Raw genomic sequence first — 14589 nt, forward strand, 5'->3', positions numbered from 1 at the left:
AGACGAGAGTTGAAACAATGGTTGCCTGTACTCCACCAGAGGAAATGGCCCGTCCTAAATAGTTAGGCCATACCTAGGTCGAAGGCATTATTATTATGCATCGCTATATTATGCAAGGCGAAGATCCAACGAGCGGGGTGGTGGAGCAGACAGTCACACGGCAAAACTAGTATATTCTTCATCATAGAACACTTTATGCAAGTTAATGATGCATTATATCCCTGCTGCGACACCGTTTATCGCGGTCACCTACAACGCAGAGTTGTCGCGTGCCCGTGTGGTGGGGAGGAAGCTAGAGAACAAAGCCGTTATGTATCTGATCTTGTTCATCGAGCATCCAACCGGACAGACTATTGTTGTCTTTAGAATTGGCAAGGAATACCTAGTTCCCGTGTCCGTGCAACTAAGACCAAAGGTGCTTTTGGAGCTTGTTACTCCTTCCGACTGTCGTTTAGGGAGGTACTTTGTACCCGCTAGTTGGTCTAATGGTGCACAGGGGAAATTGGTCTTCCATTTGCTTGTAGGAGTCAGCGTCATGCTAAGCTGAAGATGAAAATAGAACGACCACACCTTAACTCCACTAAATATGTACATCTGTCTTTACACCTAAATTAAAAAGGAACTGAACGAAGTAACCAGCAATAACTGATTTCGTGCTCCAAAACGCCAGACCCAACACCGCAAAAAGGACATCGAACACATCATTTCTTCGAGGCTGCAGGTAGTGAGAAACCTCTCGTCATGAAATCAGTATTCTTGTATTGGGCATCTTTGGACTCTTTCTTGAAAAGACTGCTGATGTTGTCGTTTGCACCCATCAACTTGCGCCGCTTCTTTTTCTCATTCTCTTCTTCCAGAACTCGCGCAGTCAACATCGCTGTCGCCGCATTCTTGATCCCATTTGGCGCTGATGGTGTAGGGGTAGATGTGTTGCTCCGGCTTGTGGCTGATGGCGGGTCCTTTGCGATCGTGGTCTTTGATGAGGATTCCCCGTTGGGAGCTTTGGTCTCGGATGCCACGGTTGAATCGCCGTTGCCCTTGTTCTTACGCTTTTTTGACCCAGGAGCCTTTTTCAATGAATGTGTGAGACCCTGCTCGGCCAGTCGTTGGGATCTCGCGATGAGCTTCTGCTTGTCCTCAACTTTCGTGGGAAGGATAGGGACGACGTTGTCCTCGGTGTAAGGTTCATTGCACTAAAATTGTTAGCCGGGTCTCTAAAGACATGTAGAATTACAACATACCTGTAGGCATTTATCCTCTTTTAACTGACGGACCGCCTCATCTGAGAAAACGTGGCCGCAGGGCACAAGGTAAACCGACTTGACGTTCGGGCCTAATTGCTTCGCAGTAACCGGACAGAGCCAGCTCTCCCTCTTGTCAAGCTTCGCACTTGGGTGTCCCTCACCCTCTGTGTCAATCTCAAACTTTAACTCGACAACATCCCGCAAACCCTTGACTCGGCCGGCCAGCATCTCCTCGCAATCAGCTTTCGAGCTGATGCCCTCCACTTCGTCGCCTGGAAGAAGGAACTTCAGGATCGCATCCTTGTTGTACAAGTTTCCCGCACAGTCGGATACAATTGGTCGTAGAAGCTGCTTGTGTGACAACGGACAGGTCGTCCAGAAATGCTCTTGGAGCTCGCGCTGGGTTTCTTTTAGTTGCGCCGTGCTGGGGTTGCGGGCGGCTTCGCGGACGAGCTCGCGGCGGGTTGGGATACTAAGAGCGTACGCTAGTTAGAACTGCAAACATTACTGCTAGAAGCAATCACTTACCTGCCACCATCATTACCCATATTGGCAGAAAATTAACTCGCAGCTGTGTAGTTGGAAAAAAAGCTGTCGACTTCAAGTTCTCATGGTTGCCCACTCTTTGCCACACGCCGCGGCGGGACGATGACTAAGCGCATAGTTCCCCAGATCGGCTTCTCCAAGGTTGTCAACAGCTGGCCAGAACCCCTAGGGCTGTCCGTGTTGAGCACCTCCGCATTCTCATCGCTAGTGGAGGAGTATCGTGCACCTCTAGCACTTGCTGTTACCTGATATTGGGGGGAAATTCGATGTGGTAACGATGATTTTCTCTCAGAAATCGCTCTTCCTGGTGAGCTTCGCAGCGTGCTCGACGCTGGTTGCTGCTGCTGGGGATGATCCTGCTCGACCCCGCGGAGTCGGGCCAGAATGTGAGTATCACCTACGAGCTTGGTGTACACTTGCATCTCATAATTGGAGCTGCGAAGCTTCAATGGTGGACAATAACAACCTCAAAGAAGTTCTAGACTAACATCGCTCGTGTCCGACAGTTGCCAAGTTCTACAAAGACAGTACCACCTTCTCGTGTATCTCCCACCCTGCGGTCCAAATTCCCTTTTCCGCCGTAAACGATGATTTCTGCGACTGTCCGGATGGCAGTGACGAACCTGGGACAGCAGCGTGCGCTCACCTGTCCGGCAACTTTCCATTGAATGTCGCCCACCTTCCCGGCCATTCCAACGATGAGCTCAAGGCGGCGCTTCCGGGATTTTACTGTAAGAACAAAGGACATAAGCCGTCCTATCTGCCGTTCCAACGGGTTAATGACGGTATCTGCGATTACGAACTTTGCTGTGATGGAAGCGACGAGTGGGCCCGTGTTGGGGGCACAAAATGCGAGGACAAGTGCAAGGAGATTGGCAAGGAATGGCGCAAGAAGGAGGAGAAGAGGCAGAAATCTATGACGACGGCTCTGAAGAAAAAGCGGGATCTACTTGTGGATGCGGGCAGGCAGCAGAAGGAAGTCGAGGATCAGATCGCTGCGCTCAAGACCGAGATTGAGAGCAACGAGATTAAGCTGAAGAATCTGGAGGCTGACCTTGAGGATGTTAAGAAGAAGGAAGAGAGCAAGGTTGTGAAAGGGAAGAAAACAGGCATGGTGAATATCTTTGCTCAACTCGCCAAGGGTCGTGTGGAAGAACTCCGGAATGCATTGGTAGACGTACGTAAAGAGAGGGATGAAATTCGCACTCGTGTTCAAGAGCTTGAGGACATTTTGTCCAAGTTCAAGGTCGAGTACAACCCGAACTTTAACGACGAGGGAGTCAAGCGCGCTGTGCGCGGCTGGGAGGACTACGCTGCCCGAGGAACCGTGGAGACCATTCTAAACAGTGCACGCGATCGTGATTGGGATGCGATATCTCAAGCAGACAATGAACAGTCGGGAATTAATTGGGAGAAGTGGGAGAGTGAGGGTGACGAGGAACCTAGTGCGAGTATGTTCAGCTTTCCTAATCATGTTGCTTTCAACTAACCGGATGCCCAGTCTACAAACTCGCAGCCTACCTACCCCCGTCTCTTGTCTCCTTCATAGAAGGCAAAGTCGACCTTTTTATGGCTGTCCTCGAAGAGAGCGGCATCCTGCCTCCCAAGGATAAAGAATCCGAATCTGAATCCAAGGCAGTGACGCAGGCCCGCGATGCTGTGAAGTCTGCAGAGAAGGATATCAATGACCTGAAGAACCAACTTAGGGGACACGAGAAGGACCTTGAAACCGATTACGGCGTTGCCTCTATTTTCCGCGCTCTGAAAGGTGTCTGCGTCCAGAAGGATGCCGGCGAGTACACCTATGAGCATTGTTTCCTCGACCAGACGAAGCAAATCCCCAAGAAGGGCGGCTCCACCGCGCGGATGGGCAAGTTCGAGCGCATCTCAACCGTCAGCATCGACGAGCTGAACGAAACCGGCGAAATCATCCAGGTTCCCAGGACGTCTCTGGAGTACACAAAGGGCCAGGGCTGCTGGAATGGACCGGCTCGATCTACAACTGTTGTCCTGGAGTGTGGCGAGAACGATGAGATCTTGAAGGTCGCTGAGGATGAGAAATGTGTGTATTCGATGAGAGTCACCACGCCGGCTGTTTGCGCCGGCGGGGAGGAGCCCGGAAACGTGGCTCCAAGGGCTAAGGATGAGCTGTGATGGACATAGATGTTTATGTACAGGGACATTACTAGGCACTGCTAGATTGAATTGCATACAGCGTTGGATTCTTAGAGCCTGGTTGAGCGTATAACTATTTTCAACGAACCATGGTTCGTGGGTGATCGTATTGTAGTTCCTAAAGCTTAACAGTGAGTCAATAACACAAACTTAGTATTTGAGGTCATTTTTTACCATCTCTCGTCACATCTTATTTCTCTACTGCCAGACACTGCAAATAATGTCCCGTCTCCTGGATCCTCCCCAGAGAATCTCCTCACTATTGCCTAAGAGAAGGCTTGATACCCTTACTACTCCACCGAAACACCTCTCTGTTAGCACCGCATCCAAGTTGCCTCAAATGTCCCATAACCCGACAGTATCAGGCTTTCTAGGCACAAAAGTGGCCGCAATGGAAGCCGCGCTCGCCTGGATCCGTTGCTTTCGTGACGGATTAGACAAGGCAAAGGCTGAACAGCTGATCAACGACGAGGAGTTTTCTACCTAAATACAGCCATTTCTCAGTTCCTTCAAAAGCCTGTCTCAAACCCTCAAGGTTTTGAAACGTCAGAAGAGGCTGATTGAAGACGACTTAACGGAGGAACTCCAGGTGCAAAAGCACCGCACAACTAAGCCGGATGATGGGCACCTGGAACGGGCCTACGCTTCCACCATGGTAGCCCGGGTTGTGACGGTGTTAAGCAATCAAGAGAAGGCAAGGTCGTTTAACCAAAGTCGATTCAGGAAAGAGGTGGTCGAATACTACAACGCAAATGATCCCGAAGGTGGGGACTTTGTGTGGTGCCATGTACTCGGGGAGGTATCTACCACGCGCTGAAATCAAAGCTGCCCACCTTGTGCCCGAAAGTCTGTCCAACGATGAAGTATCGTTTCTCTTCGGGGCCGAAGAGGGGGTGTTATCCGATTGTCGTAACGGTAAGAGTTCATGTGCACGTCTGCTTCAAATTCAGTGTATGGCTAACTTACGTCTTCCTTGAACAGGAATCACTTTAGCAACCGCTGTCGAAAGGAGACTTGACGAAGGAACGATCGCCATAGTGCCGATTGCTGGAGGAATCACAGCACCGACTAGATGGCAGCGCATAGTACTCGACGAGACCAAGGCCAAGGAGGTAATGTGGTGGAGCACCTACAGCCCCGGGGGTCCAAAAAGAATCGTTGTTCACGTTGAGGTCAGTTTTGTCCTTGCAGACTCTATCAGCCAAATCAACTTTTAACAATGGAACTTGCAGGATCTTGACAAAAAGGAGTTGACCTTCGTCGGCGACAACCGACCCGCCCGCCGTTACCTCTTCTTTCGTTTTGTCATTTCGTACCTCCACGCCAGGATCAGTGGCAACGATACGGTCAGTGGAAAAGTCAACCGAAACGACTTCTGGCCGACTATGGACCGTTATTTACATAGGTCCACGCTTGTCACCCTAGCACGCTGCGTTTCGGGCATTGAGCTGCCGCCATCGTTGCTCGAAAGGAATACATTTGAACCAGATGGAGAACTGGATAAACGGAGGGGCGAAGATATTGGCATGCTACTCGCTGCCGATATCAGGGGGAACCACATATCTAGTATAGGGGTAGAGGAAAAGGACGATGAGGAAGGGGAAGACGAAGAAGTCACCGTCGACGGGTACACTAGCACTGATGAGTGACTCAGTGTCTAGATGCGGCCTTGAAGAAGGTCTATCTACATAGAGACACAGGGGCTTTTAACAGCGGATTTGATGGTTATTGAAGATAGACCGGGCATGGTCAAGCGTGAATTTTGAGGAAGCAAGGGTAGAAGCCCAGGACCTGGCTAGCAGGGCCACAGATTTCAGATGCCCCATCCAGATTATAACTTAACTAGACGGTCTACGAATACAACAGCATGGCGTGGTCAAGGCGAAGCAAGTTCTCAATATGAATCGTATATGTGTAGAAATGTATAAATCCACTATAATAATCTCAAAAACACAAACAAAGCAAAACAAGACCCTCAACCTCGACTCCAACCCAGATGCGTAAAGTCCGTTCACGCCATCGTTACCGACGGGTGTTGAGTATCGACCTCGAGGTGTTTATTGACGAGAGGGATGCTCGCTCGAAGAGTTTAGGGAATTTAGTGCTAGAGGGAGGAGCCCGGTTAGTTTCCTAGGATATTGGAGTAGGGGATAAGAAGGTGATACGAGATGGGGGACAACATACGGTGCAGCTGTTGCAGGAGCAGGAGTTGCAGTCGCCGGAGCAGCAGTTGCAGGTGCAGGGAGACATGTTGATTGTTTTGGGTTGTTGGTGCTTGAACCGGACGAAGTAGATTCTTGTTTGGATTGAATGGTTGCGATGGACGGATGGGTAAGAGAAAAGAGAAGAGACAAGGGTGTGAGGGAAGACAGGCCTTTATATAACTTCTTCAGGCTTCTTTACTTGGAATACGACATCATTCCATCCATACTTCCTTCCCCTCTTCGTCTTCCCAACTCAGAAGCTATACTATCAGTTACGCAGCATATGCGGCCATGATTGACTGGATAAACCATAGAAGTGGAGCAAAAGCCCAGCCCAGCACAGTCTGCAATGGCGTGGATGTGGTGTGCTGGCGGGCATCCTCCAATAACCTGGTAGTGGCGGTCCCCAGTCGTCTTCCGATTTGTTTTCTTCTTGAGGCCCCTGCTACGGTGATCGGAGTCATGCTGCATTTCTCAAACTCAACGCCTGGTTTTGCTTTTTCTTTTGTGTGGAGGGCGAATGACTGTGGTTAGTTACTGAAGGTTGAGGGTGGGAGGGGACGCACACGGCGTTACGATTTGGTAGGAACAGGGTGTGGGGGTTGGGTTGTTGACGTGCATGATATGATACGCTGGGATCCATGCGATGCGGTAATCAGAGCAGGAACTGGATGAAGAAGTCTTAAACCTGCTTTTTTTTGATAGGTGCAAGTGTCCCCTCCGGCCTTCTTGGAGAGGAAATACCAGCCTGCAGCTTCACAGTATACGGGCCTCTGGTCGATCGATGTCATACCACGTTCAACTTCGAGATCCCTCCTCCTACCATAGTCCAATAGGGAAAAGTAATTCTAGCAATGAGAAAGGTTTCTCAGGGCTTGTTACCTCATTATTTACGACATTTCATTACCTACGGAATAGTTGGATCTTCGTCCGTCGTCCGAGTGGTCGTTGCACGTTTCGAGCAGAGGAACAAGTCGCAGCCCCAGGCGTCTTAGTATTACCTGAGATGCGCTAGTCCTCCAGCATCTTATCTCCCACAGCATCAAAAAGCGAACGCCCATTGGTGAGGCTGTCTTCTTGATGACCACCTGGCAGTTAGTCACCTGGAGCTTGGGCTCAGGCATCCAGTCCAGCCCGCTTCTTTGCGCGTTCGAGCGAGGGTGTAAGCTGCCTACACCACGTAATCTGAGTTGGAAGTCCGATGAAAAACGTCACCATTTAACGTAATATGCGTTATTAAAAAGAGCAAAAAGCGCAAAAATATTGTGACGGAGTGGAAGGTTGGTTTCAAGACTGGCCCCTGGGACTGGTACGTAGTGGTCGCCCTGGCCATGGTGGGGGTGGGATGGGTCAATGCCAGTATTTCCTGCATTAGCGATAATGGCGCAGTGCCCGCAGTCTCCTCGAACCCGCGACAGCCGCAGATGCGAGGATCGGACGGACCGCCGAATAACATCTGATTATTGCTAAAAGAGGGCGAGAGTGATGGACCTTGACAGAAACTTGGAGGGCGGATAACTCCGTTGCTGATTGACATCTGGAGCAAGAAGGGGAAGGGCAGTCCCGCCTTTCTAACGAGGTACTCAATGAGTAACTTGAGGACTACTGCTTTAAAAACATAAAGAACCCAGAATGAATGCTAAGAATCAGGAGACAGTAGAATTTATTGCTATCAGTGCTCACGAGCTTCGAACATATTCCGAGGCACAACATCAACCACCTCTTCCATGATTCAGCAACGGCATCTCTCCGGTCCGCTTCCGTTCAGCAACACATATTCGGGATTTTTAGTTCTTCTGTCGTGCGACATTTATTAGCAGGGCGACAAGCTCGACAATATGTAACAGGCAACAAAACCGGGGTATAGCTTACAGGGCAGTTGCACTGGCCGGCAGGGCACTGGCAAGAATCACCGCAGGAGCAACCGTGAGCTGTAAGATCCAGCGTTAGCATCATACTCGTCTCTATTAGACGCCTTGGGCGAGTATTGTCATTCGTGCAATATCCCTGGACAGATTTCCCTGGCAGGGATGAGAATGATACCCCGCCATTGACCCCGCTAGATGAAATACACTGGGAACGAAAAGGGCAAACAACATACACATTTTGAGATGTAGTGGTGTTTTTAGAAAGGTTTCTTAAGAGTTTGAGCTTGGGTTTGCTTCTCTTGAGGTCTGTGGAATCGAGTCGGGCGTTGGAGGAGGGAAGAGAGAAGAGGGACGGGGGCGGGGTCGTGTATCGGGTATTTATAGGGCGGCCGCTGGCCCCGTTGCAACATCCCGACACGGATGCGAATATTAATGTGAGCACATTTCTGCAAGAAGGCGGATCTTTTGTTCCCTGAAGCCAACTGGAGTTGCTAGATTGCTCGAAGTCTTTTCTCATGCGATGTAGATGGCGTCGATTTCGAAGGGCCGAGTCCAGTATGTGCATCCTTGTTGGGACTAGGCGACGTCACTAACAAAGCCTGTAAGCCTCTACAAACTTCTGAGAAAAAGCTACGTACATGCTCGGCTTCTATCTGGCGCATCAAAATTATAGACGACATGATGCACTCAGTCTCCTGTCTGTGCGCTAGAGTGACACAGCAGGTGCAGCTCGATCTAACTACTGACAGCGCACTGAACCTCTGCCACTGCACAGCCTGCCAGACCGTTTCCGGACAGATCTGTACAGCTTACTACCACCTTCAAGAAAAGCCACAGCTTACAGATCTCGTCGAGTATCACCAGGCAGACTCACTTGCGCGCTTCTTTTGCGGGACCTGCGGTTCGCATGTCTTTGCTCATTCCAGACACACGGGCCGCTTTCTTGTCGCATCGGGACTGTTAGATAGCGCGCCACAAACCAAGAGCGTATGCCACTGGAAAGTCAACGACACACAGGACGGTGGCTTATCTACTTTCCTTCCTGGTGTCACAGCTAGAGCTGGTGCGCCATGTTGGGTCGAGTGCCCGGCAAAAAGTCAAGACGCTACAGACAAAACAAAGAACAAAACACCAGGCCCAGAACCCACTCAACTTCTCGCTCGATGCCACTGTGGTGGTATAGAGCTCTTTATTACCCGCCCAGACTCGACCTCTGAGGAACCATGGTCGCCGTGGCCCGACTTGATCATCCCATACCATTCCTCAGTTTCGGCTGAAAACTACGAGGATGTGAAGTGGTGGCTATGTGCTGGGAAAACCAAGTATATGGCGGGAACCTGTGCTTGCCCAACATGCCGCCAGGCCAGTGGTTTTCCTATTCAGACTTGGGCGTTCATTCCCAAATCAAATATATTGACCGCGGACAAAAAAGAGCTAACCTTCGGCATCGGCACAATGAGGCGATATAATAGTTCACCTGGAGTCTATCGGGAGTTCTGTAGCCGCTGCGGGGCATCTATTTTCTGGCACTGCGAGAAGAGACCACTGCTGATTGATGTAAGTGTCGGCCTCTTCCACGCAGAGAGTGGCTCCAGGGCTGAAGAATGGCTGGACTGGGTTACAAGCCGAACCAGCTTTGCCGAGATGGCAGTGGACAATTCGCTAATCCAGCAGTTGGAAGCTGGTTTAAAGGCAAGAAGCAGTACAAAAAGTCCTGCGATATAAATAAACCATCACCTGTACAATAGCCAATTGAGCTTGTGTAACGCGAGATGAAAGAACGGGGATGTTGTATGCTTTGTCCTCACTACTTTGAATTCACCGCCTTCCCCGAAGCCAAAATTCTGCCGCAAAAAAAGAAGGAAAAACCGGCAGTCACGCACTCAACACGTCTCGACTCGAGGCCTCCTCCTTTTTCTCCCGACGTTTCTCTGTTTATGTTTTTCATTTTCCCCGTAAATATATAGTCATTTGTCCATTTGGCATACATGGTCCATAATGCCGCCGCCGGCTTACGAGTTTCGAGGTGGTAACCCGCGGTCGTCGCATCACCCCAAGCATGAATTCACTTTTCGCTATCAGCGTCCCGGGACGTCAGAAAGGCCACTCTTGAGATCGCGGAGAGAGACGACACCAGACCAACTGGTCGGTCCTGAATCAGAAAATGCGAAACCGGCAATGAAGTTCGCGCGAATCGAGAATCTTAGCGATAGCGAGGAAGCCGAGATGGACGTGTCGTCGGACGAAAACGAAGGCGAAGGCGAAGAGCCCCGCCCACGCAAGAAACGCGCAGTCGAAAGCAATAACACGCCCGTGCCGGATACCGCCGCGAATTCGAAGCCGAAGTGGTCGAACCCGGATCCTTACACCGCACTGCCGCCTCCGGATGAGTCCCAGAATAAAAAAGTGGATGTGGTGAAGCTCATTCGAAAGGCTCGACTCGCGGCTAGCGAGAAGCCCGCGAAGACGGATGCTGTGGTTTCAAACGAGGACTTCATTTCTCTAGCTGGTTTGGTGGATGAGAACGAAACGAGCAATCCACCAGAGAATGCGCCAACGGGCCCCAAGCGCCATCTTCAAGGAAACGATCCAGCACTTGGGAATCGTAAGAGGACTTATGATGACGAGATAAAGGGACCGGTCAAACTAGGTGGGAAACCGGCAAGTAGGTACTACAAAGACGCCTCGATTATAGATGAATGGAGGCTGCGCCCTTCTGAGACTGGGACTCCTTGGTTAAATCTTATGCCACCGACCCTGCATTTGGGGTCAAGGTATGTTTAACGCCTACAACTCTCTGGATGGGCTATCTAACGCACTCAGGCTTCATGACGAAATTTTGAGTTTTTACCATTGGGTAAAGCCCGTGCAGTACGAGCAAATCGTGCGAGAGGACTTGGTGGCGAGACTACAGGCTACGTTTCAAAGTCGCTATTACGGGGTGGAAGTTCATGCCTTCGGTTCCTTCGCGTCCGGGCTGTATCTTCCCAATGCCGACATAGATCTTGTTCTTCTCTCCACCAATTTCAGGCGTACCGGCGTGAAGACGTTTGGTGAGAGAAAAGGGCAGATCTATGCTTTCTCTGCCTTTATTAAGAACCAGGATATAGCTGTTCCTGGCTCTGTCGAAACCATCGCTCATGCACGTGTTCCAATTTTGAAGTTCGTGGATAAGTTGACGGGGCTCAAAGTGGACCTGTCATTTGATAACGACAGCGGGCTTATTGCGAACAGAACATTCCAGCAATGGAGACAGGAATACCCTGCAATGCCTGTTATTGTGTCAGTCATTAAACAGTTCCTTCTTCTTAGGGGCCTGAATGAGGTTCCTACTGGTGGTCTGGGAGGTTTTTCTATCACCTGTCTCGTCACCAGTATTCTTCAACATATGCCGCACAGCAATTTGTCACCAAACCTAGGGAGCGTCCTCATGGATTTCTTCCAGTTCTATGGAAGCAATTTTGACTACGAAACCGTGGGGATTCGTATGAATCCTCCTGGGTATTTCAATAAGGTCAGATTTCAATTCGCAACCCTGCATATCTGCAGCCACTAACTAAAATTATAGAGGGTCTACGGGGTGTACAAGGCAAACAACGGCCCCCGTCTTTCTATTGAGGACCCGAACAACCCGGATAATGATATATCTGGCGGCACTCGTGAAATCGGGTTGATTTTCAAGTCATTCGCAGAGGCATTTCGACTACTCAAGGACCGTATGGTGTCCGCAGCCACAACCGGAGAGACTACTGAAAGCATCTTGGGTACAATCATTGCAGCAAACTTTGATGAGTACACAGAACTCCGTTGGCAGTTGCGTGAAGTCTTCGAGACAGACCCCAGATTTGCTCGATACCGACAGTCTCCTTCGCCTCCTCCTCCACCCCCTTACAGCCCTCCGTCACAAACAAATGAGGCTCCACCCCCACCGCCTCCCTCATCGAAACCTTCTCGTCCTCTTCCGGCGAAACCGCCGGCTGGCGGTAAAAAGGTTAAAGAATCAAAGGCTAAGGAATCAAAAGAATCAAAAGAATCAAAAGAATCAAAAGAAAAGTTGACAAAGCTTCAGAAAAAGAAGCTAGCATCAAAAGACCGAGCTGCTCGTTTGAAGCGATTACGTCCTGATATACTCAAGGTCCCAACTTCTATCAGCAATGAGGAAGCAATCAAGCTCGGCGGTTACAAGACGCAGTCTGAAATGGACAAGGATCTTATCATGCGCGAGAAAGGAATCACCATCGCTGGCTAGAGCTACCAGTCTCGCCTTATGAACATATGGCTTGTTCTGATGTTTCTCATTTCCTTACGTTGTCGATCCATGTATTATATATTAGCATTAGATACCCTTTCGTTGTGGCGTTGGGCTTTCGCATGGTTATCCTGCTTTTGTGCATCATGGGGGTTTAGGATGTTATCAATTTTGTCATTCTGTCTACCTAACTACTTCTGGGTAGCACTGAGCTTGACTCTCATGTCAGTTCTGCGCTTGGATGGTCTCGACGTGTTGGCTTTTTTCGTGCTGGTCTATTTTCTGCCCGCTCAGTCATGAACTACACCTCTAGACTCCTTCGTGTTCCCATCCATTACTGATATATTCACAGGTGAGTTCTTGAAAACAACGCGAGTTGAATCCTTTGCGTTCGTGCTGGTCGAACGGGTCTTGAAACAACGTCCAATATTATGAGTGAACTAGATGCCAAAATCGAATTGCTACAGTCCCATGGAGGCTCCGCGTCTCTGTCTTTCCACTTCTCACCAAGGGAGCGCTAGATGCGATTGTTTGGAGAGGAACCTGGAGAGGTTGCCTTGACTCTGGCGGATGGGACGTTGGGCAATATGTATACTACCCTACCTTATACCAAATTATATAGCGTGCCCGCCTATTAGGGGAGAGAAAGATCGTGAGATCTGTGAATAAATATACATTTATGCGGTTTGAATTTGTCTTCGCACTAGCTTGCACTGGACAACATTCATCCGTGTAGACATCTAGATATTGAAGAAAATATTCACCGCGTGTAGGTGTTTATAGTACATATAATGACAGCGTGAGAGCGGAGAATAGTGTATCGAAGGAAGAAAGTAGTAAAATATCAACAGTCGCTCGCCGGTCCATCCTTCAATCCAGAGGCGATCCTCGGCCTCCTTCCCGTTTGGAAACTTGCTGCGGAAGTATTTGCAGAAGAATATCGATGCAGATTATCGTGCAGGGAGCGGACGGGTAGTGTAGCCGATGGATAGCCGAAATGGAAGGAATCGAGGACTGGCTTCATGGCACTGTTCGTTTCTTAACCTGTAACCGGAGGTGAAGGATGAATATGCCGCACAAGAAACCCTCCCGGAAGGCGAGCGTTTGAGTTGTTGGGGAAGTCTAATTTTCTCCGATCCAAATGCTCGGAATACCAAAATAAAACGCCATGCTATGCTGCAAAAAAATCTCCAGAGGAGAAAAATTAAAGGGAAAACATCGAGGGTGGAAGAGATTTCCTGCAACCCGCGCGAAAGCCATCCACCAGGTCGAAGGTTAGGAAAATTGATCAATCACCGATCCTTGTAAACCTTTGGCTTCCACCCTTCACGCAGTTCCTTCTCCTGTGCAGCGTGTCTCTCTGCCTGACGAGCCTCCATCTCTATCCGCTCGCGCGCACGCAGAATCTTACTCTGCAGATAGAAACTGCCACCCTTCTGCGGATCGTTCATGTCGAACAATTTCTTGAATCGCTCCATCACTTGCTCGAGGTTTGCTTCACCGGCTTGCGGGGGCTTCACGTTGAGGATCTTGCATGCCTCGTCGAGGGTGATGCCGGAGGAGGCGAAGGAGTTACCGGACTTGCCGTTTGCGCCTTGGTGTTTGGATGCGGCGGAGGCTTGCTTGTAGGCTTCAGCGAAGGCACGACCGAAGACACGCGCGCCGGTTACGACGACTTGGGTAACGATGCGGTGGGCCTGGTTGGTGAGTCGAAAGTTAGTATGGCGATTTCGGAACAACACGAGAAAGGGGATTATGGAATCCGTGCTTAAGGCGGATTGGGTGGTGCCAATGTACCATTTTGATAGAGTGAAAGACTTGACCCAGCTAAGGGCAATCGGGAGGGTAGATTATGAGGGTTGGTGGTCTCGAGGTAATGGATGGCGATGGGGAGACGGAGGTGAAGCCGGAGGGAAAAATTCGGAGAGCGACTTTGCGATTCCGCCAAGACCGAGCACGAACTACGGGCAAAGATGTACAAACTGCCGAGCAGGCCTGGCTGCGTGGGAATATGCGTTTAAATAACACATAGTATAGCCCAGAGATGCAATCTGGCTCATTTGTTATTATCAAAAAATCTACTATGACTTTGTTTGATGATTATACTGCATATTGAAGGGAAGCTCTCGCCCGGCTTCCTCGACTCGGCATCACAGAGAGATCACATGTCCAGGACTGCAGCAAAGCTTCAGCTGCACCGCGGGTCTTGTGTCGCGATCTTCTGCTTGCCCCCGCAATCCACTCTTCTGCCTCCTCGTCGTTGTGCTTGTCTGGGGCTTATCTTACGAGTATTTCTCCTTTCC

At 50.0% G+C, this 14589-nt stretch overlaps 7 protein-coding genes across 7 annotated transcripts; 5 read left to right on the forward strand and 2 right to left on the reverse strand.

Moving 5' to 3' along the window:
- Nucleotides 1–489: 489 nt before the first annotated feature.
- ASPSYDRAFT_43743 (uncharacterized protein) lies at nt 490–1819 on the reverse strand. The gene is made up of 3 exons (XM_040846716.1): nt 1773–1819; nt 1242–1716; nt 490–1193 (listed from the first exon to the last, which is right to left on the reverse strand). The coding sequence occupies exons 1-3, from the start codon at nt 1790–1792 to the stop codon at nt 702–704; spliced, it is 987 nt and encodes a 328-aa protein (XP_040703200.1). The 5' UTR covers nt 1793–1819; the 3' UTR covers nt 490–701.
- A 129-nt stretch (nt 1820–1948) lies between these two features.
- On the forward strand, nt 1949–4160 carry ASPSYDRAFT_43744 (putative protein kinase C substrate). Its single transcript, XM_040846717.1, has 4 exons — nt 1949–2176; nt 2297–3241; nt 3292–4083; nt 4140–4160. The coding sequence occupies exons 1-3, from the start codon at nt 2068–2070 to the stop codon at nt 3942–3944; spliced, it is 1707 nt and encodes a 568-aa protein (XP_040703201.1). The 5' UTR covers nt 1949–2067; the 3' UTR covers nt 3945–4083; nt 4140–4160.
- A 25-nt stretch (nt 4161–4185) lies between these two features.
- ASPSYDRAFT_30269 (HNH endonuclease signature motif containing protein) lies at nt 4186–5614 on the forward strand (the record flags this gene model as incomplete). Its single annotated transcript, XM_040844759.1, has 5 exons — nt 4186–4439; nt 4470–4729; nt 4791–4880; nt 4947–5137; nt 5198–5614. The coding sequence occupies 5 exons, from the start codon at nt 4186–4188 to the stop codon at nt 5612–5614; spliced, it is 1212 nt and encodes a 403-aa protein (XP_040703202.1).
- Nucleotides 5615–8715: 3101 nt separating this feature from the next.
- ASPSYDRAFT_149746 (GFA family protein) lies at nt 8716–9762 on the forward strand (the record flags this gene model as incomplete). Its single annotated transcript, XM_040841939.1, has 1 exon — nt 8716–9762. The coding sequence occupies one exon, from the start codon at nt 8716–8718 to the stop codon at nt 9760–9762; it is 1047 nt and encodes a 348-aa protein (XP_040703203.1).
- A 273-nt stretch (nt 9763–10035) lies between these two features.
- On the forward strand, nt 10036–12286 carry ASPSYDRAFT_148726 (putative topoisomerase family protein TRF4; the record flags this gene model as incomplete). Its single annotated transcript, XM_040841835.1, has 3 exons — nt 10036–10811; nt 10861–11551; nt 11606–12286. The coding sequence occupies 3 exons, from the start codon at nt 10036–10038 to the stop codon at nt 12284–12286; spliced, it is 2148 nt and encodes a 715-aa protein (XP_040703204.1).
- Nucleotides 12287–13444: 1158 nt separating this feature from the next.
- Nucleotides 13445–14405, reverse strand: ASPSYDRAFT_863715 (import motor complex subunit PAM16). The gene is made up of 2 exons (XM_040851653.1): nt 14084–14405; nt 13445–13983 (listed from the first exon to the last, which is right to left on the reverse strand). The coding sequence occupies exons 1-2, from the start codon at nt 14084–14086 to the stop codon at nt 13579–13581; spliced, it is 408 nt and encodes a 135-aa protein (XP_040703205.1). The 5' UTR covers nt 14087–14405; the 3' UTR covers nt 13445–13578.
- On the forward strand, nt 14097–14371 carry ASPSYDRAFT_43753 (uncharacterized protein). The gene has a single exon (XM_040846719.1). The coding sequence runs from the start codon at nt 14139–14141 to the stop codon at nt 14316–14318; it is 180 nt and encodes a 59-aa protein (XP_040703206.1). The 5' UTR covers nt 14097–14138; the 3' UTR covers nt 14319–14371.
- Nucleotides 14406–14589: the final 184 nt, after the last annotated feature.

The sequence above is a fragment of the Aspergillus sydowii genome, assembly GCF_001890705.1.
Source record: "Aspergillus sydowii CBS 593.65 unplaced genomic scaffold ASPSYscaffold_4, whole genome shotgun sequence".
NCBI lineage: Eukaryota > Fungi > Ascomycota > Eurotiomycetes > Eurotiales > Aspergillaceae > Aspergillus > Aspergillus sydowii.

What these genes read in the sequence shown, in the direction of transcription:
- ASPSYDRAFT_43743 (XM_040846716.1), bottom strand. Translation starts at nt 1,792, where the DNA reads ATGGGTAATGATGGTGGCAG. An exon ending in ATGGGTAATGATGGTGGCAG is followed by an intron (nt 1,717 to 1,772) that starts GTAAGTGATTGC and finishes GTACGCTCTTAG; the next exon opens with TATCCCAACCCGCCGCGAGC. An exon ending in AAGAGGATAAATGCCTACAG is followed by an intron (nt 1,194 to 1,241) that starts GTATGTTGTAAT and finishes TAACAATTTTAG; the next exon opens with TGCAATGAACCTTACACCGA.
- ASPSYDRAFT_43753 (XM_040846719.1), top strand. Translation starts at nt 14,139, where the DNA reads ATGAGGGTTGGTGGTCTCGAGGTAATGGATGGCGATGGGGAGACGGAG.
- ASPSYDRAFT_43744 (XM_040846717.1), top strand. Translation starts at nt 2,068, where the DNA reads ATGATTTTCTCTCAGAAATCGCTCTTCCTGGTGAGCTTCGCAGCGTGC. An exon ending in CCGCGGAGTCGGGCCAGAAT is followed by an intron (nt 2,177 to 2,296) that starts GTGAGTATCACC and finishes CGTGTCCGACAG; the next exon opens with TTGCCAAGTTCTACAAAGAC. An exon ending in TGACGAGGAACCTAGTGCGA is followed by an intron (nt 3,242 to 3,291) that starts GTATGTTCAGCT and finishes CCGGATGCCCAG; the next exon opens with TCTACAAACTCGCAGCCTAC.